The sequence below is a fragment of the Macrobrachium rosenbergii genome, chromosome 48 (genome assembly GCF_040412425.1).
Source record: "Macrobrachium rosenbergii isolate ZJJX-2024 chromosome 48, ASM4041242v1, whole genome shotgun sequence".
NCBI lineage: Eukaryota > Metazoa > Arthropoda > Malacostraca > Decapoda > Palaemonidae > Macrobrachium > Macrobrachium rosenbergii.
This window is the reverse complement of record NC_089788.1, coordinates 53,429,198-53,457,152: the sequence shown is the minus strand read 5'-3', so window position 1 is coordinate 53,457,152 and position 27,955 is coordinate 53,429,198. Positions and strand designations below refer to the sequence as shown.

The following is a 27,955-nucleotide window of genomic DNA, read 5'->3' as shown; positions in this document are numbered from 1 at the left end:
GTGGACTTCCGGACCCTGAATTACCAAGAAAGACTTGAGGATGATGACCAATATACTATATTCGGGATTGTGTAAAGAAGGGCTTTCTTGTCGTAACATAATTAATGGAGGCGTGAAAGAGATTAGAAAGGCCTAGTGTGGACCGACGGACCATCATCAAGCAAGCTTTAGAGACCAAACATAGTAAGAATAATTGACTGAAGCCAGTGTTTCAAAAAGAAGGGCAGTTGCAGCTGAATATAGTAATAACAGGAGATGGGAAAAGATAACATTGACCGTGCAGTCTTATTAATTTATTTAAGGCACAGTTTTACCAAGAAATGCAGTTTCGAATGACTAAAATGACGAGTTTCATGAACGATGAATCGCCATTGTCAAAAGCAACTAGCATGAAAGGACGGCAGGTGATTCCTCCTATCATATAATTTTCGTTTCTCATGAAAACCACCACAAACTCTTTTTACGATTATGTGAAGGTAATTGAATATCACTTGCGTTTTGTGGATTTGTTCAATATGTTATTTTCCTTTCTGATAATTTTTTCTTTTTCGATGATGAAGAATATATTTTTTCCTCTCTCTAACCAGGGTTGGAATTCGAATACTTTTTTTTCGAACTACTTTCGAGCTTCGGTTACGGAAGGACAGTTGTAATTGAACATCACTTGCTGTTTTATGGATTTGTTCAATCATGTTATTTTCCTTTCGTGGTCATTTTTTCCACGATGAAGAAATATATCTTTTCCTTTCTCTAACCAGAGTTGGCATTCGAATGCTTTTTTTTTTCCGAGCTACTGTCGAGCATCGGTTGTGTGCAGTTGTGAAAGTGGTGAGGATAATTCCAGGTGTGACATAACAGAAATAATAACGCAGGTGCAGGGTTCTGTTTTTGCATAGGACTTGGTACACCTGTTGCTTACTGTTAAACCAGTAAGCTGCGGATCCGTTCCTCATTGTAAAGTCAGCTATAGGCAGTTATGGACAGTGACGAGACCCAGTGCCATCGGTTCGAGGCGGATGACTCCCAGGCGATCGTAGCCATGGCCATCAGCTCAGCCAACGTAAGTGTCTTTTTGATTCCACCGAGTCTTGTGGTGACGCTCTGGTGAGGTGAAATTTCCGATAGTTGTAGACCGATGGAATTTAGATCTTTGGAGTTCTATCACAATGGCGGGAAGCTTTTTTTGGATAAGACCTGACGGCCATTCTTTTATAGCGTCGATTTTTTGAAGCTTACCTTGTTTTAGTAATGATTCAGTGGTTCTAGGAATTCTACAGTTGTATCCTTGGGACGCGTAGTCTTTTGGAGTTGAATCCTGGGCCTTACAACTCTTATAATTTAAGTCCTGATGTTATGTAGCTTTTTATAGGTGATGTCCATAACTTTTTACTGTGATATCTGGTTGGGATGTAGTAACTTTGTAATTAGTCCTACTGGCAGCAACATTTTTTAGTGTATGTCTAGTTGGTGCGAAGCTTTTTTAGTTGAAAGCCTTAGTGGTGTGTGCCTATGTATGGTTAAGAGTTCTAGTGTTGTATAACTTTATGTTACGCTCAGAGTCCTAATGGTGAGTAGCTGTTTATGGTTGGGCAGTTTTGAGTCCAATGGTGCTTAACTTTTTAATCAAGCTTCTTATAGTCCAGAATCCTAATTGTGTTTACCTGCATATAGTCATGAGTCCTGAGAGTGCATAGCTATTTATAATCTATCCGTAGCTTATTATGGTCACGGTGCATAACTTTTTACAGTCAAGACACCTAATGGTGCATAGATTTTTTTTATAGTCCAGAGTCCTAATGGTGCAGAGCTGTTTATGGCAACAAGTCCTAATGGCGTTTAGTCTTAACGGGGCGGAATTTTTCATAGCCATGAGTCCAAAAGGTACGGCAGCCTTTGTAATCATGAAACCTAACGGTGTGAGCTATTTTTCGTCAATATTCCTAACGATGAGTCGCTTCTATCGTCAAGCCCTAATTGTATATAGCAATATGTGGTCAGGAGCCCTAATGCTCCATGGTTTTTTCCATGGTTTTTTAAGTGTAGAGTCCTAGTGGTGAGTAGGTATTTGTGATCGGAAGCCCTAGCAGTGAACAGCTGTTAGTAAATTCGTCCTGAAGGCTAAGAGTAAATTCGTTCTGAATGCTCAGCTTGCAATAGTTCTGTTGCAAAGGTGCACAGCATCTCTCAGTTAATTCCTGATTGTTTCTAACTGTATAGTGAAGAGAGGGAATTGTCTCATTTGCTTTTAATGAATGACGATTAGTGGAATCAGGGGGCGTTTTTGATAGGTTTTGTTTATTGTTGCTTTTATTAGTTTTGAACAAATTCCTTGATAGCTAATTTTGATTATATTTTGGACAAGAATAAACGTAATGGGTGTTCTTTTTTATTCCTTATCACATGAAATAGTTGGCCTTATTATTGTTATTGGAAATAATCAACGCGCGGTCGGGTGTGTAATAGGTGTAAGCTCCGACCTCACATCTGGATGGATCCCAGGACTCTTAGTTCAATGAAAGGCAAGGGCACTACCAACTATCCCACACAGAGCCTAAACAAGTTTTGGACCCTGTTCTTATATTCGTGATTGTGCATTGATTATTTCCATCATAATTGTTCAGAAGGGTTAATTCTAATGAAATATTATCAGTATGATCATTGGTGGGTAGGGAAGTTGGGTAACACTCGCTGGCATGCCCGTGTAAAGTCTCAGGTACAGTGTAAGTACTGTGGTTCCAACTCTTTTAATGACCGTTGTAGTTCAGTTATAGCACCCTTGTCCGTGTTTTGAGAGGATCTTGGGTTCGATCCCGGTGTGGGGTAGAAATTTATTATTATCTTTGCTGTTTTTGTGACACTCGCCATTCTCGATAGTGAACGTTGCATGCATTTGAATAACATGAACAAACTGAAATTATTATTTTTATTTGTTCAATATTCTATCCTCTGTTTTTTATTTTATTTTATTATTACTATTGTTTTTTGTCTTGCGGAAATGCACTTAAAATCCGTCGGCAGTTTGCTGGTGACTGGCTGAAAGTTCCGTGTCCGAATAGCATCGTTTTATTTCATATAATTACTTGGTGAATCGCATGAAAGTTTATTTAATAACCCAAATTTTCCCCCTGAAATCTGAGCTTTGTTAACAATGCTACGGAGTTGAGAGGCGATGAGAAGTAAATAGCGCGGTCGCCAAAGTATTGATCGAGCAAAGGTTTTCGGAAACACTATTTCATGCAGGATGTTTCTATGTATTTTCCTTATATTTTAATGTATGTTGGAACAGATTACACTCAGTATTAAAACAAAACCTGCAATTAACAATTTTTTCGAAAGATACCTTGTACTGAGTATTGGAATAAAAAAAAAATGACTGTATGTGAAACTTTCTAGGGAGGGTGTAAGGAAGAGCCAACAAAATCTTTGATTTTGTTAAGAGTTTTTCCTGGATTTTGTGCCTTCCAAAACCAGGCCCGTACCCAGAGTTTTTTATGGGGGGGGGTCGTTTTTCCCAAAACTGGACCTTTTCTTCTATATATTCATTGCATATATAGGTATATACAAGATGAAATACTTGAAAATGTTATTTTAGTTATAGTAAGAAGAAAAACTGGGTATGCAGTCTATGCCCTTCTACCCGATTAGATGTTATTCAAAGTACTGACTTTGGTTAACAGAATTTTACTTATAATGTTGAAAGTTTGCACTGAAATTACAAAATATTTTTTCAGTTTTATTGACTGATTCATTTAATATGTTAACAATAACAAATAGTGTAACATGCATATTACTTTATTTATTGTTATGTTAAATACTTTGACTTAACAAAAGACAATAATTAATAAATATTTTAAAGAGTATGTATGTGATGCAATAAAAAAAAATAAACAAAATTTAGAAATAAAAAGGAAAAACTGCAGTTACTATGTACAGTTATATAAGAAAATTTTCAAACGCACACTACAAATGAAAATATAAAATGTATGCATACTTCAAATATTTGTACAAATAATAAACTACAAACACAAGTAATATGTAGCAGTGATGTAGGATGAAAGGAATTTCCTTTAATATGTTGGCCATAAGATTACATAGTTTCTTAAAGAAAGAAGAGTAACTAACACGTTCTTTTATGCTCAAAAACAACGAAATACTAAAGCTCATGTGAAAACAGATGTGAGCTCTGGTCGTCTTGGGTGAAGCTTAGAGAAAATATCCACAGCTCTATCCAGATCAATCGGGATGTTGTAATTATAAAAGAAGACTTGCCAAAAAAACTAAAGATTGTTATTTATTAATTTATAAGTACAGTTCAATGAAAAAGATAGTCACAGAAAATATGGAATTCCAGAAATTTTTTGAGGGGGGTCGTTCGACCTCCCCCCCCACCTCAGTACAGGCCTGAAAACACAGCAAATACTGGAAAGCATCAGCGTAAACTGAATGACTTCAATAGCTATAAGTGACATATGTTTATAACTTTACGCGCTTATTATTGTCACCATAGAACTTTGAACAAATATTGAATTATTGGTCTGTCGCTGTTTTTAATTAGGCCTATGGTTTCGCAAGCTTTAGGGTGCATTTTTATTCTTTTATGTGACGGTATTCTGCACGGTCAGGTGCAGTTTATGTTGATATTAGGCTTTATCGACAGGCTTACTTCCTGAACTGTAATAAAAAAACGTGTTAATAACTACTGCTATACACACACATATATATATATATATATATATATATATATATATATATATATATATATATATATATATATATTATATATATATATATATATATATATATATATATATATTTTTAGAGTATATCAAGTAATTCTGAGTCATTATGAAAGACTGATCATAATTTTTATATCTAATATGTATTTATGTCAATTAGGGGAGTGTCTTGGATAGCCTTTTATGTCCATATATATATATATATATATATATATATATATATATATATATATATATATATATAAAGTAAAGTTCGTTTATAAGGCACAGGCTTGTAACGAATTCAGGCTTATAACGAGTGAAAGTGAATTCCCGGTTTAGATTCAAGTAAATGAACTTAAAATTGTAGGCATGTAACGAATTATTTATTATGAAATCAGGTATATAACGAACTGTTTTGTACGTCCCGCAGACAGTTTTATTAGTGAAAAATACCTGTTGTAACGAAGTGATAATTTTATTGTTAAACAAACATGAAACAGCTGTTACCCCAGTGAAGCAGAAGAAGAAGAACAAGTCTTATCAGACCGAGAATCACTCCAACTTATCGCAAAACTCCAACGGAACTCGCAACAGTGAAAACTTTTTTTTTTCTTTTAACCGCTTAGTGCCAGTTTTTTATGCAATGCGTAATAAAAATGTTTTAAATTAGTATATACTGTGTTTCTTTCTCATTTAAAGGTTTTAGACAAAGGAAAAACTACAAATGTAACTTTAATTTTGTTTTAAACATTGAAATACATATCCAGTTCTTAAATTAACAATGACTATTATTGAAATGTATTAGAAATCTTGATACACTTAAGAGGATCGATACTTTATCGTCTGGATTTCATTCTGTATCAAAACAAGGGAGGTCTTCCAGTCATTTCAAGTATCTCCTTTTATAACGAATTGCAGACAACAGTCCCCTGGAATTCATTGTAAACGAACTTTACTGTATATATGTATATATGTATATATATATATATATATATATATATATATATATATATATATATATATATATATATATATATATATATATATATATATAGTAGAGCCTCGATGGCTCAGTCAGGTTACAGCAGCAGCTTCGGACTTCGAGGGTCTGTGGCGTGGGTTCAAACCCGCAGCCGACTGATCAGAGAGGCAGACACTTTGCTATCCGTGTAGACATCCCGGGATTATATATGTAATCAACGGATAGGTTTGCTTAAAAAAGCAAATGGATGTTACAGACTAAATACACACACAAAACAAAGCCACTACAACACCTTCTAAAAACATAACAAACATCTCACACGTCTCGAACTCTCGCCATACCCGCGCAATAACTTCTCGCTGCTGGGAAGAAAGGGCGTTGGGTCGGGTATGATACATGAAACATACGTACCGGGATCTAAGCGATGTCAGGCAGGGCAGCCGATCGAGACCACAGGTCTACCCCAAAGCCAAATCAAAAAGTCCTTCAAAAGAAGGCATCGTGCTTACCCCATACAAAAATGGGAATAAAAGCACGTTAAAAGAAGAAGATATATATATATATACACAGTAAAGTTCGTTTATAAGGCACAGGCTTGTAACGAATTCAGGCTTATAACGAATGAAAGTGAATTCCCCGGTTCCGATTCACGTAAATGAACTTAAAATTGTAGGCATGTAACGAATTATTTATTGGAAAAGCCATATCTCTTGCAGCGTGGGTTTTCACACAAGTAGGAACAAACTTGCTAGGAATGTGCTTTCTTTTGAACTCGCCTTATCGTAGCTTCAGCCATCTACGAAAAGACAGTGTTCTTAAAATCTTGGTTTCAGTGAAAAGTAGGTTTCCCTTATACATTTATTTAGCGTCTTAAATTTCCTATAAACTTCCACCTTTAATGAGTAGTAGTGACCGAGTCTTCATCTTAAAAGGCACATTGTAGACTCTATAAGTCAGTAAATTTGGACTAAGAATTCCAACATAGTCTTTGGGCACTCAGAAATTTTTATTTAAGTTCACAAATCACTTTGGGCTTTTACTGTCACTCTGTCTCTGCCCTCGTGCCTACTTTCAAACTGAGTGCTGCCCTAAGAACCTTCATATATAGTTATACGATGTTAAACCTGGTACAAATTTTCCCAAGTTTCGTCTCTATGGCTCCCCTTTTCATTAATGTTCACGTTCACTTTTCTATATATTCCGTTCAACGGTTGTCATTGAGTTAATGTAACGGTGTACATGAGGTCACCGGACGAGGTCAAGATTTCCATTAGTTCTTTGCCCAGTGCTAAAATGATGACTCGGCGTTCGGCTACATGGAATAGCCAATGTGGAGACCTTCTGCCTGCACCCACATCTGGGATCGCTCAATTCATTGTCGCTTTTTTCCTGTCTTCGCTCTGTCTCGGTTATTATCAGTATTTTCTGTAATGCACATTTTGCGCTTTTCAAGATATATATTTAGTTTATTCGGTTATAGACTCAATTCCATTACATATATATATATATATATTATTATATATTATATATTATATATATATATATATATATATATATATATATATATATATATATATATAGAGAGAGAGAGAGAGAGAGAGAGAGAGAGAGAGAGAGAGAGAGGAGAGAGAGATTTCCTGCAGAGTATTGCGTAACAAAATGGATATAAATGTTGCAGTTGAGGGAACCAGGGCGCCGGTCTGACGGAGACGGTTCGACCCAAAAGTATCGTAACCTAAGAGAGATTCCTCGCCGGTATCTCTCATAAAATTAAAACTGGAGGATAATGGGAAAAGAAGGTAAATATCAGGCGTGGAATGGAATATATGGAATACCAAAAAGCAAAATGACACTGCCCTGTGAGAAAAAGGGACAGTGGCTGTACCCTTCAAATTACCTACCCTGAAGGCTTCACATGTAGTCTTTTTCTTCAATTCCATGTTTTAAATAAAATCTGTTCTTGATAAAACTGAGATAATGACATGGTTCTTCTCACGTTTGGTGTGATTTTTTTTCCCATTTCTCATATTAAAATACGTGGAAATGTTCTGCAGGAAATTATGTGTATCAGAAACCCATTTCAAGACTTGCACTTCTGCGGACGTGGCATTAATCTTTGGACTTACGAACACATTTTTAGTTTTCTGTCTGTCCGCCTTCACATCTTAAAAACTACTGAGACTAGAGGGCTGCAAATTGGTATGTTGATCATCTACCCTCCAATCATCAAACATACCAAATTGCAGCCCTCTAGCCTCAGTAGTTTTGATTTTATTTAAGGTTAAAGTTAGCCATGATCGTACGTCTGGCAACGCTGTAGCGCAGGCCACCACTGGACCGTGGCTGAAAGTTAAATGGGCCGCGGCTCATTCAGGATTATACGCTGTGCAGAAAACTCGATTGCGCCGAAGAAACTTCGGCGCATTTTATACTTGTTTCAGTAGTCTCTCAACGCGGTAGGAGTGTTAAGAGACAAAATACACACCTGAGAGAGAGACCTCTCTCTTATCAAATAGACACTCACTCGGAATCCCAAGTCATTACGTGAGATGTAACGAGTCCATTGGGACACCTTACACTCAGCCACTTATCGCCAAACTGCTGACCACTTCCAGGCGCATTTTCCCCAGATAACGGGAAAATGTTCGTTAAAGGATTAAATGACGAACGTCAAGCCAAAAGATAAGAAGAAGATTAAAAGGTAAACGATGTTAAGGTAACGGTGTTAAAATTACTCGCTGCTGGAGACCACAGCAGTATCCAAAGAGATACCAGTATGTGCGTGTGGTGTGTGTATATATATATATATATATATATATATATATATATATATATATATATATATATATATATATATATATACAGTATATTTATATATATAAAATATATATATACGTATGCATATATATTTATATAAATACATACATATACATATACACACACATATATATATATATATATATATATATATATATATATATATATATATATATATATATATATTAAGGAGGAGCACTGTAGCCTCAGTGATTTAGAATTAGGAAGTCCGGGTAGTCTAACAGATTGGCCTTTGGGCTTGAGGGCGGCAGGTTCGAATCCTCCCACTGTCGGTTCAGTAAGAAATTCATTCGTTTATGTCGTCTTTTCTGGTGTGCCGACTAGACTCTTACCAGGGTATCAACCATCAATGAAGAGGGATGACGAGAAGGCAGAAACTCTGAATTGAAAACTTGTTTGTTCGCTATTTTTAAGCCTCACCATTATCGTCACATCTGTTTCTATCCCTTATAATATTAAGTAGCTGGTTGAATGTGTGTGAGAGAGAGAGAGAGAGAGAGAGAGAGAGAGAGAGAGAGAGAGTTAGTCACAATAATTGTCTTCAACGTTGGAGAGAGTCTAGAGAGAGAGGGAGATTTGACTTAGTCACAATAATTGTCTTCAACGTTGGAGAGAGAGAGAGAGAGAGAGAGAGAGAGAGAGAGCTTAGTCACAATAATTGTCTTCAACGTTGGAGAGAGAGAGAAAGAGAGGGAGATTTGACTTAGTCACAATAATTGTCTTCAACGTTGGAAAGAGAGAGAGAGAGAGAGAGAGAGAGAGAGCTTAGTCACAATAATTGTCTTCAACGTTGGAGAGAGAGAGAGGAGATTTGACTTAGTCACAATAATTGTCTTCAACGTTGGAGAGAGAGAGAGAGAGAGAGAGCTTAGTCACAATAATTGTCTTCAACGTTGGAGAGAGAGAGAGAGAGAGAGAGAGAGAGAGAGAGAGAGAGAGGGAGAGAGAGAGAGCTTAGTCGCAATAATTGTCTTCAACGTTGGAGAGAGAGAGAGAGAGAGAGAGAGAGAGAGAGAGAGGGGAGAGAGAGAGAGCTTAGTCACAATAATTGTCTTCAACGTTGGAGAGAGAGAGAGAGAGAGAGAGAGAGAGAGAGAGAGAGAGAGCTTAGTCGCAATAATTGTCTTCAACGTTGGAGAGAGAGAGAGAGAGAGAGAGAGAGGGAGAGAGAGAGCTTAGTCACAATAATTGTCTTCAACGTTGGAGAGAGAGAGAGAGAGAGAGAGAGAGAGAGAGAGAGAGAGAGAGAGCTTAGTCACAATAATTGTCTTCAACGTTGGAGAGAGAGAGAGAGAGAGAGAGAGAGAGAGAGAGAGCTTAGTCACAATAATTGTCTTCAACGTTGGAGAGAGAGAGAGAGAGGAGATTTGACTTAGTCACAATAATTGTCTTCAACGTTGGAGAGAGAGAGAGAGAGAGAGAGAGAGAGAGAGAGAGAGAGAGAGAGAGAGAGCTTAGTCACAATAATTGTCTTCAACGTTGGAGAGAGAGAGAGAGAGAGAGAGAGAGAGAGAGAGAGAGAGGAGAGAGAGAGAGCTTAGTCACAATTGTCTTCAACGTTGGAGAGAGAGAGAGAGAGAGAGAGAGAGAGAGAGAGAGAGAGCTTAGTCACAATAATTGTCTTCAACGTTGGAGAGAGAGAGAGAGAGAGAGAGAGAGAGAGAGAGAGAGAGCTTAGTCGCAATAATTGTCTTCAACGTTGGAGAGAGAGAGGAGAGAGAGAGAGAGAGAGAGAGAGAGAGAGGAGAGAGAGAGAGAGAGAGGGAGAGAGAGAGAGAGCTTAGTCACAATAATTGTCTTCAACGTTGGAGAGAGAGAGAGAGAGAGAGATTTGACTTAGTCACAATAATTGTCTTCAACGTTGGAGAGAGAGAGAGAGAGAGAGAGAGAGAGAGAGAGAGAGAGAGAGAGAGAGAGAGAGCTTAGTCGCAATAATTGTCTTCAACGTTGGAGAGAGAGCGAGAGAGAGAGAGTGTGTGACTTTGTCACAGTAATTGTGTTCAACCTTTGAGAAAGGGTAATGTATTTTCGACAGGAAATGAATAAGAAACACGTCAGAATAACAAAAAGCGTCAAAACTATCAGAGAAACCAGTCCGGTTATGCAGTATTTGAATATATATATATATATATATATATATATATATATATATATATATATATATATATATATATATATATATATATATATATATATAATATATATATATATATATATATATATATATATATATATATATATATATATATATATACATACATATATACACATACATACACTGGTTGAAAAGACCCTTAAAAATTCTGATAGAAACGATGACGATATGAAATTCTCAAACATTTTGCCTTCTTGCAGAATAGCGACATTGGTGGTGTATAAATCAGGCAACTAGCAAGATCTTTTGTGTAGAATTTAACGTCGGTTATAACAAAAGCTGGTCCGCTGGTATATTGGTTAGTGTCGTGGAATGCCACTCAGATGTCGTCGGTTTGCGTCTCCCCCCGGGGCGATGAAAAATCACTTGCTCTGTATCATGATCAATTACTGCTGCAGTGTGGGGGGTCTGCGGTGGGAGGTTGAAACCAACATCCTCTGGGAGCTTGAATTTCAAGTCGATGGCCCCTGTGTGCTTGCTCCATGTGAACAGTCATCTACTGAAATAATAATCACATCCAGGGCTGACATCAAATTTAAATTTGAAGAGTTGCCAAGGTCAGTTGTGGAATCTTCTGATCTGCAAATATTTAGGCTATGAGCAAATTCATTCCTGCTCTGTTGTGAAGTCTCCTGAATCTCGGGTGTATCCGTTGTATCCTTAAAGCCCTCTTGGGTAAATTGTCTGTTGACTTTGTCCACAAGAGTTGTCAGCAGAAGATTTGAAGAAAGAAACAGTTGCAGTATTTGTAGTCGCTTCTGATTACTATTTCTTATTGTCTATATCCGTTTTTGTCTCCAGTCTCTAATTATTTATAGCCTCAGTTGATATAAGATATCCATTAAGTACCTGAAAGTTATCTGCCTGGCGTGGACGGAAATGCGTATGGAACTATCAACCTCATTCCGAAGTACTTGTCAAGAACCGGAAAGATAACACTTGATAGAGCTACCCTTTATAAACAGAAAAGAAGTATGGTGTATGTTAAAGGAGTTGTTGAGCCATCGCTCCTTATAGAAATAAAGTGTTTTTCTTTTTTCCTGAATGTGTAAGCCCTTTGTTGGCCGAGTTGGTTGAGCTTCAGACCGTCATTCAATGGGCCGGAGTTCGATTCCCGCCGCCGGCTGATGAAGAGTTAGAGGAATTTATTTCTGGTGATAGAAATTCATTTCTCGCTATAATGTGGTTCGGATTCCACAATAAGCTGTAGGTCCCGTTGCTAAGTAACCAATTGGTTCTTAGCCACATAAAATAAGTCTAATCCTTCGGGCCAGCCCTAGGAGAGCTGTTAATCAGCTCAGTGGTCTGGTAAAACTAAGCTATACTTACTTCCTGAATGTGAATGAAGACGTAAAGGTAGAAGGTGTTCAGGTGATCTGTTTGTGTTGTATACGTGGCATGAATAGCACTGAGAGGGTTATAAATGAGGGAGTATTCAAATGTGATATAAAGGTCAGAGGTGGTACAAGGAGGGATCATAGTGCTTTGCGATGGTTTGGTGTTGTGGAGAGGACGGCAGACAGTATGTTGCGGAAAAGGAGTGTGTAAGTTTGCAATTGTTAGGCGGGAGGAAGAGAGGAAAACCCTGAAAGCCCAGAATGCTTGGTGTGAAAGACGTATGGAAAGGAAGGGCCTTGATGTGGGGGAAGCGCAAAAAAGTATATCTTAGTTTAACCAGACCACTGAGCTGGTTAACAGCTCTCCCAGAGAGGGCTGGCCCGAAGGATTAGATTTATTTTACGTGGCTAAGAACCAAATGGTTACCTAGCAACGGGACCTACAGCGTATTGTGGAATCCGAACCACATTATGACGAGAAATGAATTTCTATCACCAGAAATAAATTCATCTAATTCTTCATTGGCCGGTCGGAGAGTCGAACGCTGGGCCAACAGCGTGCTAGCCGAGAGCTCTACCCACCCCTCCAATGAAAAACTGGGGAAGCGCAAGAATGAATGCTAGACTAAGGCGAATGTCGCAGTGTGTAGGGGCGCTGACGTGCTGCTGATGAGCACAGTGTGTCTGTGTAAGAAGTAGCTTATGTTGTGAAATTTTTCTGCATGGAGGCGCATTCACGTTTCAGCGTCAAGGTATAACTTTTGTGTTGCTTCTTTCTTTGGAACCGCCTGCTGTTAAGGGACAACCGTAGCCTAGTTTTCAAGGTTACACACACACACACATATATATACGTGTATATACAGTATATATTAATATATATGTGTATTATTAGATGTACACACAGAGACACACACATATATGACATATATATATATATATATATATATATATATATATATTTATTTATTTATTTATATATATATATATATATATATATATATTTATATATATATATATATATATATATATATATATATATATATATATATATATATATATATATATATGGTATGCAGACAAACTGTCGACAGACTAAATGTCGACAACCAAAATATCGACGGTGATAATTTCGACACTTTAAATATCAGTGGACTAAATGTCGATTGACAAAATGTCGACGGCCGTTACTTTTTACATGCCAATGTGCCAAATACCTTAAGCTGCAAAGAAATTAAAATTATGTAAAGATTAGTTGTAAATTTTGCACAATTTGCTACTTTTCATAATAGGCTGTACAAGTGTAATATCATTAAAATCATTCAAATTCCCTGACTAACAACGAAAATTTAACAGTTACGACGAGAGGTGAAATTTTTTTACAGTATAGCTCTGAATAAGTGAATGTTTATTCAGCTTCTGAAAGAAAAAAAGAAGATGGTTTTGTGATGGCACCTTCGATTGTTCTCCAACAGGAGAACAGCTTTACACAGTACACGCCATGTTCAGGAAAGCAAGGCTCTTCCTCTTATGTATTAGTGTTACAACTCACGGAGATGAGAATACACTTGACATAATATTCAGCTGTTTTAAAAGTCATCACCTGCATCCAGTTTCAGTATCGCTACACTTCGAACGTTCAGCCATCAGTCTGCGTGAAAAAGTGTTTCCCAGATGTTGAAGTCTATGGATTTTTTTTTTTTTTTTTGGACAGTGCCTCTGGAAAAAAGGTACAAGGACTGGGTTTGCAGTGTTGGTACCCAAATACTGAAAATGCAATGATCACAAAAAAAACTAAAAGCACTTGCATTATGCCGCCAGACTACGTATATAATTGTTTTGATACTTTGGCATCATCTCTTGACGAAGGAACGGATAATATTTTAAATGGGTTTCTGCGATACTCTGACGACAAAGTTGGGCGTTTTTCAGCGTGGAAGAAGTAGGTGGCCAAAGTTTGAGGTTAACTTATGGTCATCTTATGAGAGAACATTAAATGATCTCCCAAGAACAAACTATAATAAGCTTGAGGGCTGGCATAGTGCTTTCAAGAAGAGGATGACGATTATCCACCTAACAGAAGAAAAACTTCTTCGAAAACCCCGTTCAGAAGAAGCAAGTACGGAGATATATTAGAGCAAGTGTTCCAAGGAAAGGACGTTGGGAGAAAGAACAAGGAGTACACTGAAGTAAACGCCAGATTGGAAAGCACTGGTGAAGGCTATAACACTGAAAAATGTACTGGAATTTTTGCGCGTAATAGCTCGCAATTTAAAGCGCTGTATGGTTATTCCAGGACTGGATCTTTCAACCATTTTTAGAAGTCTTATCATTTTGCTTTAAACAAATATTCATATTACACTTCACTATTTTTGTAATTTTTGTTCCCCTTTAGCTTTTCTTTGCAGCTTAAGGTGCTTGCCCTAATGACATGTAAAATGTAACGACCGTCGACATTTTGTCTGTCGACATTTAGTCCATTGTTGTTTCAGCAGTGTCGACATTATAACCGTCGACATTTATTCTGGCGACATTTTAACCAACTAATATATATATATATATATATATATATATATATATATATATATATATATATATATATATATATATACATATGTGTGTGTGTATTTATGTATATGTATACACGTGTGTATGAATGTGTGCATATACAGGAAAAAATTAGACAAAGGGCATGGGTCCTAACCGGTTTATTTCTATGTAGACATCTCTAAGAAAACTTGAACTTGAGAGCAGAATTTTGCTTGACATAACAAGGGGAGGCACATCCAGTTCAAATGAATATATAAAAAGCTAAAAATTGCTGACAGTGATGAAGACTAGAACGGGTAATGCCATATGAGAGAGAGAGTGTGAGTGTGCCTTATACAGACTTTTGAATGGCACCTGATCCCACACATGTGTTATTTGGTAATGGAACACTGATAAGCTTATCGCTCTATTATCATTTGGTCTAGAGACTTACTACCTTTCAGAGAAGCTGTACTTTTTTCTTAAAGAGAAAGGGGTTATTTTTAATCATGACAAGGCTGATGATCATATTGTTATCAGGCCCTCTTTTATAAATGTAGGAAAAATAAAGAGAAGAACAAACATTTGGCTGCCATTTCATGAGCCATGTCATACACCAACACTGGAGTCTCATCAGCAGCGCATTGCTCCCCGCCACATACACACACGCACGGTGACACTCTCCTTTATGTCTCACGCAGCTTGGCCCCTCCTGGAAATTAGTCTTCACGTTCCAAAGGTTTCTACGGCAAGAAAACTAAGGGGTGTTCTTGTAGGGGTTATATACCTACGAGAGAGTTCCTTTTAGGCTGAAGGGCAAGGTACATTAGGAGGGGGTAAGACCTGCTGTGTTATGTGGGCTAGAAGCGGCACCACTGAAGAAAACAGAACAAAGTAAGTTTGATAAGGCAGGAATGAGAGAGAGAGAGAGAGAGAGAGAGAGAGAGAGAGAGAGAGAGAGATATGGAACAAGCCGACAGTGGCCATTGACTTGAAATTCAAGCTTCCAAAGAATATGGTGTTAATCTGAAAGAAGTTACGGAATATAACAGGACATACGTCAAGAAGAAATTAATTATTAGAAAAAGTAAATTAACAAATTAATAAAAACATAGATCAAAATGTCAGCAAATCATAAAATGTAAGGAGAATTGCTTTTGGATAGTAATGCGTTCGTGTTCGGTTGAACTTTTGAGGTTCAAATTGCACAGCATCCTCAGGAAGGCTGTACCACAGTCCAGTGGTGTGAAAAACAAAGACCCTCTGGAACTGAGAAGTTCGTCAGCGAGGCGGCACATTTCCTGTATATTGGCCAAAGAGTCAAGGTTGAGATGGTTTGGACATGTTGAGGGGGAGACATCTTAGAGAGAGAGGAAGGCCTCAGAGGAAATGGAGAGATTCCATTCGAGACGACATGAAAGGCTAAGATATAGACGAAAGGAGGACACCAGATAGCAACACCTGGAAAAGGCTCATTAAAAACCCGCTACCCCCACTAGGAATTAGGTTGAGAGGACAAAGACAAGGACATTCATGTTACGTGCTACAGATCTTATGTTCCTCCATTATTTGAATATTATTTTTCAAGACAGTCGTTAGCAACTTAAGAAGCCTATGCTGCTCATTTACATCACTGATCGTCATTTCCACAATTAATTTTTTAAAACTAATACTGCTATTTGTATCATAGATATATGTATCTACTTACTTGTTGGTTTGTCTCTAATGTTTTGAAGAGGAGTTGTTGAGAGCTTAGAGGACGCAGCAAGAACCCTTAGTACAGTTTACCGAGTGCCGTGAAAACCATATTGTTGGTGATATTCCCTTGCCAATATTATCCTTCCCTGGAGGGATATTCAGTTAGAACTTGTAATCGCCAGCCTGGTAAAACAGAATTTTCCTTTTACAAAATTAATCAAAGGTACCTTTTCTTACCCTAATAATTATCATTATTATTTGGTTGCCTCTTTCTTTCCTTCTTCTTGTTTCAGTATGTTTGTGTTGTTAGGAGAATTCAGAATCAAAAACAATGATACTGACTGGATGGCCGTCACCGTAAGGAACATGTGTTGGTCGATAATAAATAATTATGTTTTCCACTTGACTAAGAAACATACGAGAGAATCATTGCCACAAGCATCAGTGTGGGTGGAATGAAATCGCTCGGCGGGAAAAGACATCGACACTCGTAGCAAAGACTCATACTAGTAGGAAGTGACAGTTTTAACCAAACTAAAGCAAAACCAAAGAATAACAGCGGAATGTGAAAGGAGATTTTCCAGTCGGTTGGTTTCATAGCCAAGACATTAGAGAGGCGCAAAACATAGCTACAGGTACGTTGACATCAAAGTTAGCAGAAACTCTACTTTGACAAGGAAACGTGAGGACAAACTGCAATGAGGAATTTGGGGAGGGTTTTGGGGAATTGCCTTGGGTCAGTTGAGTTGCATTCAGCAAGACTGGGAATTGTAAAAATTGACCGATATTCAACAGACAGAAGACGGAGCTCTATAAGCCAAAAAGTGGCAAAGCGAAAGGAAAGAGAAAAGTTTATATCTGCTGTAGAGTCACGTGGCAGAATCGTAAACGGAATCAATTCTATTCGCGGTTTAGTTAAAATCTCCCCGGAGAGTGTGGGTGTCCTAAGACCCTCAGGCCTAAAGTCCTAAAGTAAAACAAGAAAATAATCTCATCAAAGTGAAAAGGAGACGGGATGAGACGAAATTTGTAATTTAAGGAGCGCTGTGAGATGAGGACAAAGAATGTTTGAATAATGGACCAGATCATTCCGCGTCAGGGTGATCACGAAAAATGGCCGTGCCTTAAGACGGATCCAGCACCAAAAACTACCTGCAACTCTGGTGAACCTACTACATTCAATCATAATTACTTGAAGGAAAGATGAGTGTCAACTATGCAATTCTATCTTATATTTCAGCGCTTGACTAACAATTTATAGCAACACTTGTCTCTAGCATAAAAACGTGAGCCGCGTGACCGGCAATAAACGAAAATTCTGCTGTGGCATAGAAAAAATGGGAAAACTTCATATTTCGATTCGTCTGTATGAATCTTTGAGGTCTGCTTTACATCGCATCGGTTGGGGATGACAGCTTTCACAGAGTTAGAGGTCGGGATCAAAAGATTTCGCTGATTTCGATCAGTTGTCGTTTCGATTAAGATAAAGAGGCGACGAGTTCGCCTCAATTTGCATCGCTCTCGATTTCTGTTAGTCAAGTAGGAAGCGCACTCACTTGAGTCGTATTTATCGTATCAAAATAAATTTCAATAAATGTAAAATTAATTTATATATATATATATATATATATATATATATATATATATATATATATATATATATATGTGTGTGTGTGTGTATATATATATATATATATATATATATATCATATATATATATATATATATATATATATATATATATATCACTGTATGTATAACAAATATGTAAATATGATGTAACTCAAACATAAAGCGAGACACATCGTTTAATATCCACCAGAAACTTAAACGCACGATTATAATTCCTCACATGGGCTTTCTAATAATTTATAACGGACTTTTTATTATTTTTTTTATTATCTACTATTGTACCCAGGTTATAATGTTACCTATGGCGTGCTGCTATCTACAATTGTTTCCAACCTTTTTTACCACCAACTTTTATATATATTATGTATATATATTTCTCCTGGATATGAGGCTAAACTATATCCGGTTGCAAAGCTTTTGCTAAAGGACATAATGAGGTTACCAAGAATTGCAACTACCTCCAGGTCACCCTTGGGAATGGTGTAGTACCTGTAAACCTCCTTGCTAGGGTACAGCTCCACTGCCTTGTGGATAAACTTTTAGTTAAAGGCTAAGGAGAAGGAAAACTCCCAATTTAAAACCCCTACTGCCTTGTATGGTCAACCTTTTTAGGTAAAGGCTAGGTCTATGGCTTATAACCATAGCATGGAAGAGAACTGGAGACCTCACCATGTATAACCTCCACGAATAATCATGGCTACGTCACAAAGAAGATTACAGATGAACGGCGTTAGTGGGAACTATGTCAGAATGGATGATGTGGTTGTCTCGCCCGGTCAAACTAGTCATGTGGTGCAGGTGGCATTTGACCGTCATCAAGCTACTGCCCCAAAAGAAAAAAAGAAAAAAAATGTAATAACAACCCAAAGACAACAGAAAACAAGGAAAATAAGGATAGCTACTTGGAATGTTAGAACATTATATCAGGCTGGAAAGAAATGAATGTAGAGAGAGAAATGGAAAGAATGAAGCTACAAGTATTAGGGCTTAGTGAGGTTAGGTGGCCAGGGTGGGATGTTCTCCAACTTCAACAGGAGGAACCTTCATATACTCAAAGGCCAGAAGTGCTGAGAGAGGTGTTGGTGTGATGTTAGACAAATCTGTGAAACCATGTTTGATAGGCTATTGGGCTGTATCTGACAGGATTTTGTTGGTGCGTATAAAAGCCACACCATTCAATATATGCATAATACAAGTATATGCACCTACATCTGAACATGATGAAGAGGATGTTGATCAATTTTATCTAGAGTTAAATCAGGCAAGAGAGCAGTGCAAAGAGCATGAAGTAATTATGGTTATTGGTGACCTCAATGCGAAGGTGGGACAAGGAAGAACAGCGGATATTGTTGGGCCTTTTGGATTAGGTAGAAGAAATGAGAGAGGAAACAGATTTGTAGACTGGTGCTTAGAGAGAAACAGATTATATCAAACACCTGGTTTAAGCACCACCCAAGACATCTCTGGACATGGAAAAGCCCTGGTGACAGAGTTAGAAACCAAATAGACTTTCTAACCATCAATAAAAGATTTAGGAACTCTGTCAAGCAAGTGAAAAAACCTACCCAGGAGCCGATTGTAACAGTGACCATGTACCAGTTGTAGCAACAGTGATGGTGAAGTTGAAAAATCAGAGGAAGAGTACACCTAAATCAAAGAGGCAACTGAAATTATTGAAAACAGAGGAAATGAAGAACCAATATAATATAAATGTAAGAAATAGATATGACCAGCTTAAGGAGGAAGGCCCAGTGCTCCAACATCCTCAGCAAAAGTGGCAAAATATGGAAAATGCAATTAGAGAAGGTAATGAAATAATACCAACAACAGAAAGGAGAGCTCGGAGAGAATGGATGACAGAAGATATCTTGATAATGATGGATGAAAGAAGGCAACAGAAGGGTAAAAATGAAGATAGATATAGAGCTCTGGATAGAACTATTAAGAGGGAATGCACAAGGGCAAAGGAGAAATGGATGGATGAGATTTGTGAGGAGGTAGAAGATTTGGATAAAAGGGATGAACGGAGAAAGTATGATAAGGTGAAAGAAATTACTTTTAAAAAGAAGAGAAAGTATCAGCACTGGTATCAAAAAAATGGATGGAACCATAGTAATGGAGTCAAAAGAAATATTGGAAAGATGGACGGAATATATTGAGAATTATTTGATGATGATAGAATAGAACATCTAGACTTCAATGACAACGGAGAGGGGACCAAGTATAATCAGATCAGAGATAGAGGCATCTTTAAAACAAATGAAAAGCGATAAAGCAACAGGTGATGATGGAATAGCAGCAGAGATGTTGGTAGCTCTGGGAAAATACATCATTGATATATTAATGGAAATAGTGGAAGGAATATATGAAGATCGAGAGCCTGCAACACAGATGTACAAATCAACATTTATCACAATGCCAAAAATACCAGGAACACTTGAGTGCAATAAACACCGGACTATCAGTATCATGAGTCAGATCACAAAAAATAATATTAAGGATTGTTTTGAGTAGAATAAGAAATGAGACACTCCCAGAGATTGGCAATGAGCAGTGTGGTTTTATGAGAGATAAAGGGACAATCTATATGTTTGTTTTGTTGACTATGAAAAGGCTTTTGATCGGGTTAGACATGTAGACCTTATAAGGATATTGGAACAGATGAATATCGATGGGAAAGATCTAAGATTGATGAAGAATTTATATTGGAATCAAGAGGCATCAGTGAAAGTAGAAAATGACGAATCAGAGACTCGGCACATCAAGAGAGGTGTAAGACAGGGTTGTGTGTTATCACCTGATCTCTTCAATTCATATAGTGAAATGATAATGAGAGATCTGAGAGATATGGAAGGAATTAAGGTTGGAGGAGTCAATATTAATAATATCAGATATGCTGATGATACAGCACTTGTTGCAGACTCTCATGATAAACTTCAAGCTTTAGTCAGTACTTTACACGAGTCAAGCAGAGAAAGAGGTCTGTCAATAAATACTAAGAAAAACAGAAGTTATGGTTATCTCCAAAGATGAAATCCCCCAAGAACAGATATAAGAATTAATGCTGAAACAGTTAAACAAACCGATAGTTTTAATTATTTAGGATGCACTGTCACAAGTGATGGAAAATGCGAAAAAGAGATCAGGAAGAGAATATCCATGGCAAAAGATGTATTTGGTAAGATAAAGAAATTAGTCACCAACTCAAAAATATCGATGAATCTTAGGAGAAGATTTGTGAAATGTTTTGTTTGGTCTGTATTGTTGTATGGCTGTGAAACTTGGACCTTGAGGAAGGCAGATGAGGAGAGGTTACAGGTTGCAGAAATGTGGTTTTGGAGAAGGATGCTGAAAATATCATGGACAGAAAGGAAAACTAATGAGCAGGTATTAGAGAGAGTAGGCATTGAGAGAGAACTTTTGGCTTCAGTGAGAGGTAGACAAATGCGGTTTGTGGGTCACATAGTGAGAAGACAAGAACTAGAAACATCTCTCTCACTGGTAAAATCAATGGAAGTCGGCCAAGAGGAAGACCTAGACAAAAATATATGGATAGATTGGTGAGAATGACTGGAGGAAGAATGTCTGCAGCTCAGTTGCTGCAGAGAGCCGGAAATAGAGAGGAGTGGCGAGCCATGGTTGCCGACGTCCTTGGGGATATGGCACCTGGATGATGATGATGTATATATATAATATATATATTATATATAATATATACATATATATATACATATATATATATATATATATATATATATGTTTATATATATATTATATATATACACACACACACACACACATATATATATATATGAAGGAAGTAGCTGTGCAAAGAGGAGAGTAAGAAGAGGGAAGAAAAGTGGTAGTGGTAGAGAGAGAAAATGAAAGGATTAATGAAAAAAAAAGATTATTGTAGGTGCAGCTGGTTGACAGAAGAGGTTTTGTAAAGGATGATAAATAGGTAGTCAAGAAGAGTGAGAGATGAAAAGAGAACAAGGAATAAAAATAGAGTCGAGAAGGTGAAAAATAACTTTCAAGTGAATAAAAGTTCTTCTACTGGTAAGTCACAAACAAAGATACGTCTGAATAAAAGATACAAACAAAGAGATGTCTGAATAAAAGATACAAATGATGAGATGTTTTCTGAAATTAATAGAATCCTGTGTCGCTGTGGTGTGCTTTTTGAAGTTTTCTTGAGCACTGATAGATGAGAGAGAGCCGAGCGATGCACCAGGGGAAAAGGTTACTGTACAGTTGACAACGCTTGTGGAATTGACTGTTGGGGACATAAGAAGGGCAGTTATGATATTTAAGAATACAAAGACCACAAGAAGCTGACTGGGTTACAAGTACGATACTGTGGTACAGTGGTGATAGTGTGAGTGTGCGGTTTTGACCATGGTCTGCAAGGTATGTCCAAATGAGGGAAAGTTTATGGAGGAATGAGCGCGAAACATAATTGCTCCACTGTATGAAAAAAGTCAATGTGACAGAGCTGAATATAGCAATTATAGAGGCATAACAGTTTAGTACAGTATATCAAGGAAGTTGTATGGAAACATTCTGATTGAGAACGTCAAACAGACTGACAGATGGACTGATAGGGGGAAGAACAGTGTGACTTTTAAAAAGGTGTGTGGATCAGATTTTCATTTATGAAACTGTTATGCAAGAATTTTGGAAGTAAAGGAATACTTAGGATTATAAAAACATATGATGGAATTGACAGAGATGAATGTATAGTATAAATAAGATATGTTAATAAGAGTGATCAAAAGTTTGTTGTGATGTAAATGAAGCTCATATTACAATATGTGCGCATAGGAGCGACTTGTTTTGTGTAAAATTGGGTCTGAGACAAAGGTCTATCATGACTCCATTATTGCTCAGTGTGTGTGTGTGATTGAATGGTGCTCATCTAGTCCTTCCACTTCTGAGTCTTTGAGCCTAGTCAATGGTTCATCCATTTTCTCCTTATAAACTTCTCACTTTTTTCTTTTGCCATTCACTTGTCCTAGTAACATTTGCATCTAAATTTGCACCGCCTGTTGCTCCAGCTAAACTTTTCTCACCACTACATTCATCAGTTTACCCTTTCATCTACTCCAAATTAACACATGATCTAGCAAACTCTTTGCCTCATCGTTGTCTCTTTCCCAACAGGATCTATAAAAATTCTTCTTTGAAAACCATGTATTTCCACCAGTTAAGTCTCTTCAAATGCACGGCCCTAAGTCTCGCTTACTCCAGGAACTCCATGCCTACCGACAATGCCATCTCCTTTTTTTATCACTTACCTTTGCATTCATAACACCTAGCACAGCCACATATCATGCTTTCTAAACCCAGCAAAACACAGATTCATACTTTTCCAAAAACATCTCTTGCACTTACATTCTTTTTCATTTCTCGACCTTACACACTACTACAACTCTTATTCCTCTCACTTTCAGTATTAACTATGCAATCGTTAGGGTAACACATTTGTACTCTTTCACCCACCTCCAGAGCTCTCTTGACATTACAAACAGTATCCCTTCCGTGTATCTACACCTTCTAACTACCCCATGCACAGTCACTCTATGTCTTTCTTGCAAGCACTGCCATTTCACTCTTGTCGCACAAAGTGCCAAAATATCCAACTTTCTCTCTTAACAGATCAGCCACGAAAAATTTCTTCTCTGCACCCATATGAATTCAATACCCCAAAACTTATTGTTTTATTCCTTTTACCATTATCTTATTTATTTATTTATTCTTTTTTTTTTTTTGCAATATCAGAACAAAGTATGTGCTGCAGATCTCTTGCCCAGTCATTTGGTGATTTTCACACCATGAGAGCTGTGGTGCCGAAATTATTTTCTTTTCATGGAATTCCTCAGGAATGAAAAGCTTGATGGCCATTGGCTTTAGGAGAGAGACTCATCTTCCATTTCGGGGCATTTCTTCCTCAAGTGTTTCACAACCCTACATCCTATTATCCACCATGCTTACATCCAACTACACATGACTAAGTACCAGATATCAGACTGACTTCTGAGGTCAACAGAGGCACAATAATATTTTATGGAACTTGCCTAAATCACTGTCTCTCTTGATAATCTAATCCCATCTTTCAACGTTGGTAAGGCAAGTGCTGTGACACCTAGATCACGAAGTCTCAGATTATATATTTTTAGGTTATTACTCTGACCTACTTACTTTTTTCCTGGCTCAGAGATCCTCTTCTGGGGTTTAGTTGCTGGACAGGGGACTTAGCATAATAATTATATATTCTGACTGCAATTGCTAGGTCAGGTAACAACTCATAAAGAAAACAGTTGGCTGAAGGCCGTACTTCAGTAAGGGAATGTTGCAGATAAGCACTTAGGTTACTTTAAATGGAATATATTTACATTAAAACACTTAAATCAGAATAATGGGGAATGATAGGCAGATAAAGCAAAGTTCTGCTGCGTGATCAAGAATCTTTAATCCGGGCTGTACCTTAGACTGAGCGATGGAGGGGCCTCTTCGAATTTCACCAGAAGTGGAGGGATGAGTTTAATGGGAATGCACAGGTAAGTGAGGGTAGGGGGTAAAAGATGGCCATGTGGGGGTCAGCTCAAGAAGGAGCAAGCAAGGGGCATACGTGTTGGATCTGCTGCCAAGAGGGTTATGAGGTGTTTCTGAGGCCGAGGCTGTTGGCGCCCAACTTTTATAACCTTGGTGAATTATTTTTCCTCTTCTCTCAGATGGCGCTCAGAGCGCTGGCGTCTGGCCTCAGGGGTCAAGATGGTGGCCAGATCACATGGGTTTCGACCTTCCATTTTCTATCCATGTGACTTCTGGCAACCACGTGATCACTGATTGTTATAGGGGACTCAACTTTTCTCCCGGACTTCATCCCAGAGCTGGTTCGTCCGTGAGGCAGGATTTTCGTCTCCATTCGCCTTTATCTGAAAGAGGTTTTTCAAGCAGTCACCAGATCTAGGAAAAATTAAGAGATTTACCAAAGGGGAAGCATGGAGAGAACCAATAAGGGGCTGAGTTTCTCACGCCCTTCCTCATCTAGTTATCAGCATGAACAATACTATATTTTACTTTCTAAGACAGTTTGGAGATTGAGTTGGCTTAGTAAGTGGTTTCCCGTTATATATATATATATATATATATATATATATATATATATATATATATATATATATATATATTATATATAATATATATGTATATATATATAATATATTTATATATATACATATATATATATATATATATATATATATATATATATATATATATATATATATATATATATATAATATATTTATATATATACATACATATATATATATATATAATATATATATATATATATATTATATAATATATTTATATATATACATACATATATATATATATATATATATATATATATATATATATATATATATATATATATATATATATAATATATATATATATATATATATATATATATATATATATATATATATATATATATATATATATAAATGTTTCTACTCCTGTAGTCTTCTTTTGCGTCTCTGCTATCTAATTAATTTTATTACGTGTTTTCCTTTGTTAAGTCTGACTCCATGTTTCTCCTTTTATTTGTTTGTAATTATTCGCCAACACATTATTTTTCCTCATTTGCCTTACGTCTATTCGTTTTCATTTATCGCAACACCACTGTCCTTGATTTATTTGAAACTCTTTCGCCTCATGAAATTCCCTTTCAATAGCGTATGCACCCGCCAGGTGTTGGCTATGCGAGTCGCGATAACACACAAGGAAAGAATTGAGTGCAAGGTAGATAACTTAACATGACACATTACCTATTCACAGCTGGGCTCTCCAAATAATGCCATTTTAAAAACAGTTTTTTTTTTTTTTTTTTTTATTAAACCTGGAGAGCGGAAAGGAAAACGCTGTAATATGAGAAATGCAGTGAACTTACTAGGCGCCATATTCGCACATTATTTTGATATTTTCTTGGCAAATGTCATGAAATTCCGAATTTTAAGGTTAAATTAGCAGAAGAGTAAGACAGCAAATGCAAAACGACCAAACCTCACCTAGCATAGGGCTCACTTGTTTATACCATCACTGTCAAGTGCCATAGTGTCCAAATTAAGTTTTACCCTACAACTTTGCAACATGACAGAATATAGCAGTTGATAATGATTGTCTGTCATAGGCCCATTTTCTACGACAGGCGAAAGAAAATTCGTGTGGATTGGGAACTCAAACAAATTACGACAACAGAATTTAATTTGCCACGCAAAATGTCAAGATAGTCGGAATTAACATAGCATTTATTACTATTGTCCGCATTGAGCGCACATGTTTGCAGAGTAAGATACGTAGTCACATAATAGCTTTCGTAGAATAGACTGGTCGTATGTGCATGAATAACGAATTAGACAAGAAGACAATTTTAAAACAGAGTATTTGCGTTACATTATGACAAATAGATTTGAAATTAACTATCACTAATAACAGACTCATGAGAAATTCCAGGAGGGTTCTGAAATTTTTGCAGGGAATTGTATTCCATCCCGATACTGACAGAACAGAATATGATGGCTTTGATCTCAGTAGGTATAAGAATCATGCCGAATAATCACTAGTTTCCTGACAGCATTTGATAATGATAAGACCTGCAGTCGAATGCATTGCCAAATATTGTCAGATATTCGGAATTATTAATTACAAGCTTGATTGCGCGCGCTATGCTGCACTGGAACCCGGCGTTGCCCATCATGTCTCCCATACCTTCCCAACCCTCTACCTACCCCGTCCCCACCCGGGGTGATCAAACAGGTTTGTAGGAGGAGGGTGGATATGTCACGTCTCCCCTACCCTCCCGATCCCCTTCCTACCCCGCCCCCTGACAAACAGGTTTGCAGGAGGAGGGTGGATGTGTCATATCGCCCCTACCCTCCCTATCCTTTCTACCTACCCCGCCCCCACCCAGGCAGAAAAACAAGATCCACTGGGATTTTATTGTTATAGAAGATAGTGAGCATTGGAGTGGTAGCATGGTACGAGACTGGCTAGTCATCAAGGTCTTATGAGCAAGAGCACCTTGCATTAAGTCAAGCGACAAAGAAAGGACCTGCTTCATTTCTATTATATGTATCTCACGTCTGCAGGTATATGATAATGTATGTATGAGCTTAGATAATGACGCATCCTTCGTTGCAACATAATTGTTAAATCTTTCTCCTTCGCCTAAGTTCAAAGACTGCTGTAGAAAAAGAGGAATGAGTTTTAAGTATTTCCATCGAGCTGGTGAACATCTCAGTTGGTTTCACTAACCGATTAATTGTATACAGTGGTTGGTGGATTTCTCTATTCTAAGTGATGACAAACCCACCTTGTCTAAGAAGGCAATTTCCAAACATTTTATAAGAGCAAAGGTCATTTGGACGGGCAGCCGAATGCCCTTTTGCAGAGCATGCCCGAAGAAGCCAAGGGACCTGGAAAGGAAGACAGGTTGACTTTTCTGCCTCTCGAAGAAGGAAGGATTGTCGTCCAGGAAGTCTATGAACAAAATTAGCAACACCAGAGTTGGTAGTGTTTTTGAGAACTATAGGATCTTAATCTTGTAGTTTTGCCTACTTATGTGCTTGAGAGAATAGCGTCGAATCCTTTATTCTTTTTTTTTCTCTCTTAAATCTTCAGCTGACAACTCATACGGACAGAGTTACCAGATTATAAACCCAAGAGGGCTCCAAACGGAAATCGACTTGCAGAGCGAGACAAGTTATAGGAAAAGGTGATAGATAAATAAATATGTGGGAACAGAAAATAACCGATAAACCTAAAATTCAGGAGACGTCAGCAGAAAGCAGGAATGAAATGGCTCCTCGCTTAAACATTTGGAGATCAGAAGGTTCCACAAATGCAGTGGCAAACTATTCCATATTTTAGTCGTAGCCAAAATAAAACTCCTAGCAAACTGAGTAGTATTGATTGATTGATTATGAAATTTAGGTCTTGAAGACCAAGCGCCGGAACCCATCAGGATTATTCAGCGCCGTAATGAAGGTGAAATATG

At 37.4% G+C, this 27,955-nt stretch overlaps 1 protein-coding gene across 4 annotated transcripts in view; it reads left to right on the top strand.

Moving 5' to 3' along the window:
- The first annotated feature begins 961 nt into the window (after nucleotides 1-961).
- gem (gemini) overlaps nucleotides 962-27,955 on the top strand; it is a 166,853-nt gene continuing 139,859 nt past the window's right edge. For all 4 annotated transcript variants that reach the window (XM_067091767.1, XM_067091764.1, XM_067091770.1 and 1 more), the window contains exon 1: nucleotides 962-1,060. In XM_067091767.1, the coding sequence (XP_066947868.1) occupies nucleotides 977-1,060 (84 nt within the window). In that variant the 5' untranslated portion in view covers nucleotides 962-976. The remainder of the gene's footprint in view (nucleotides 1,061-27,955) is intronic.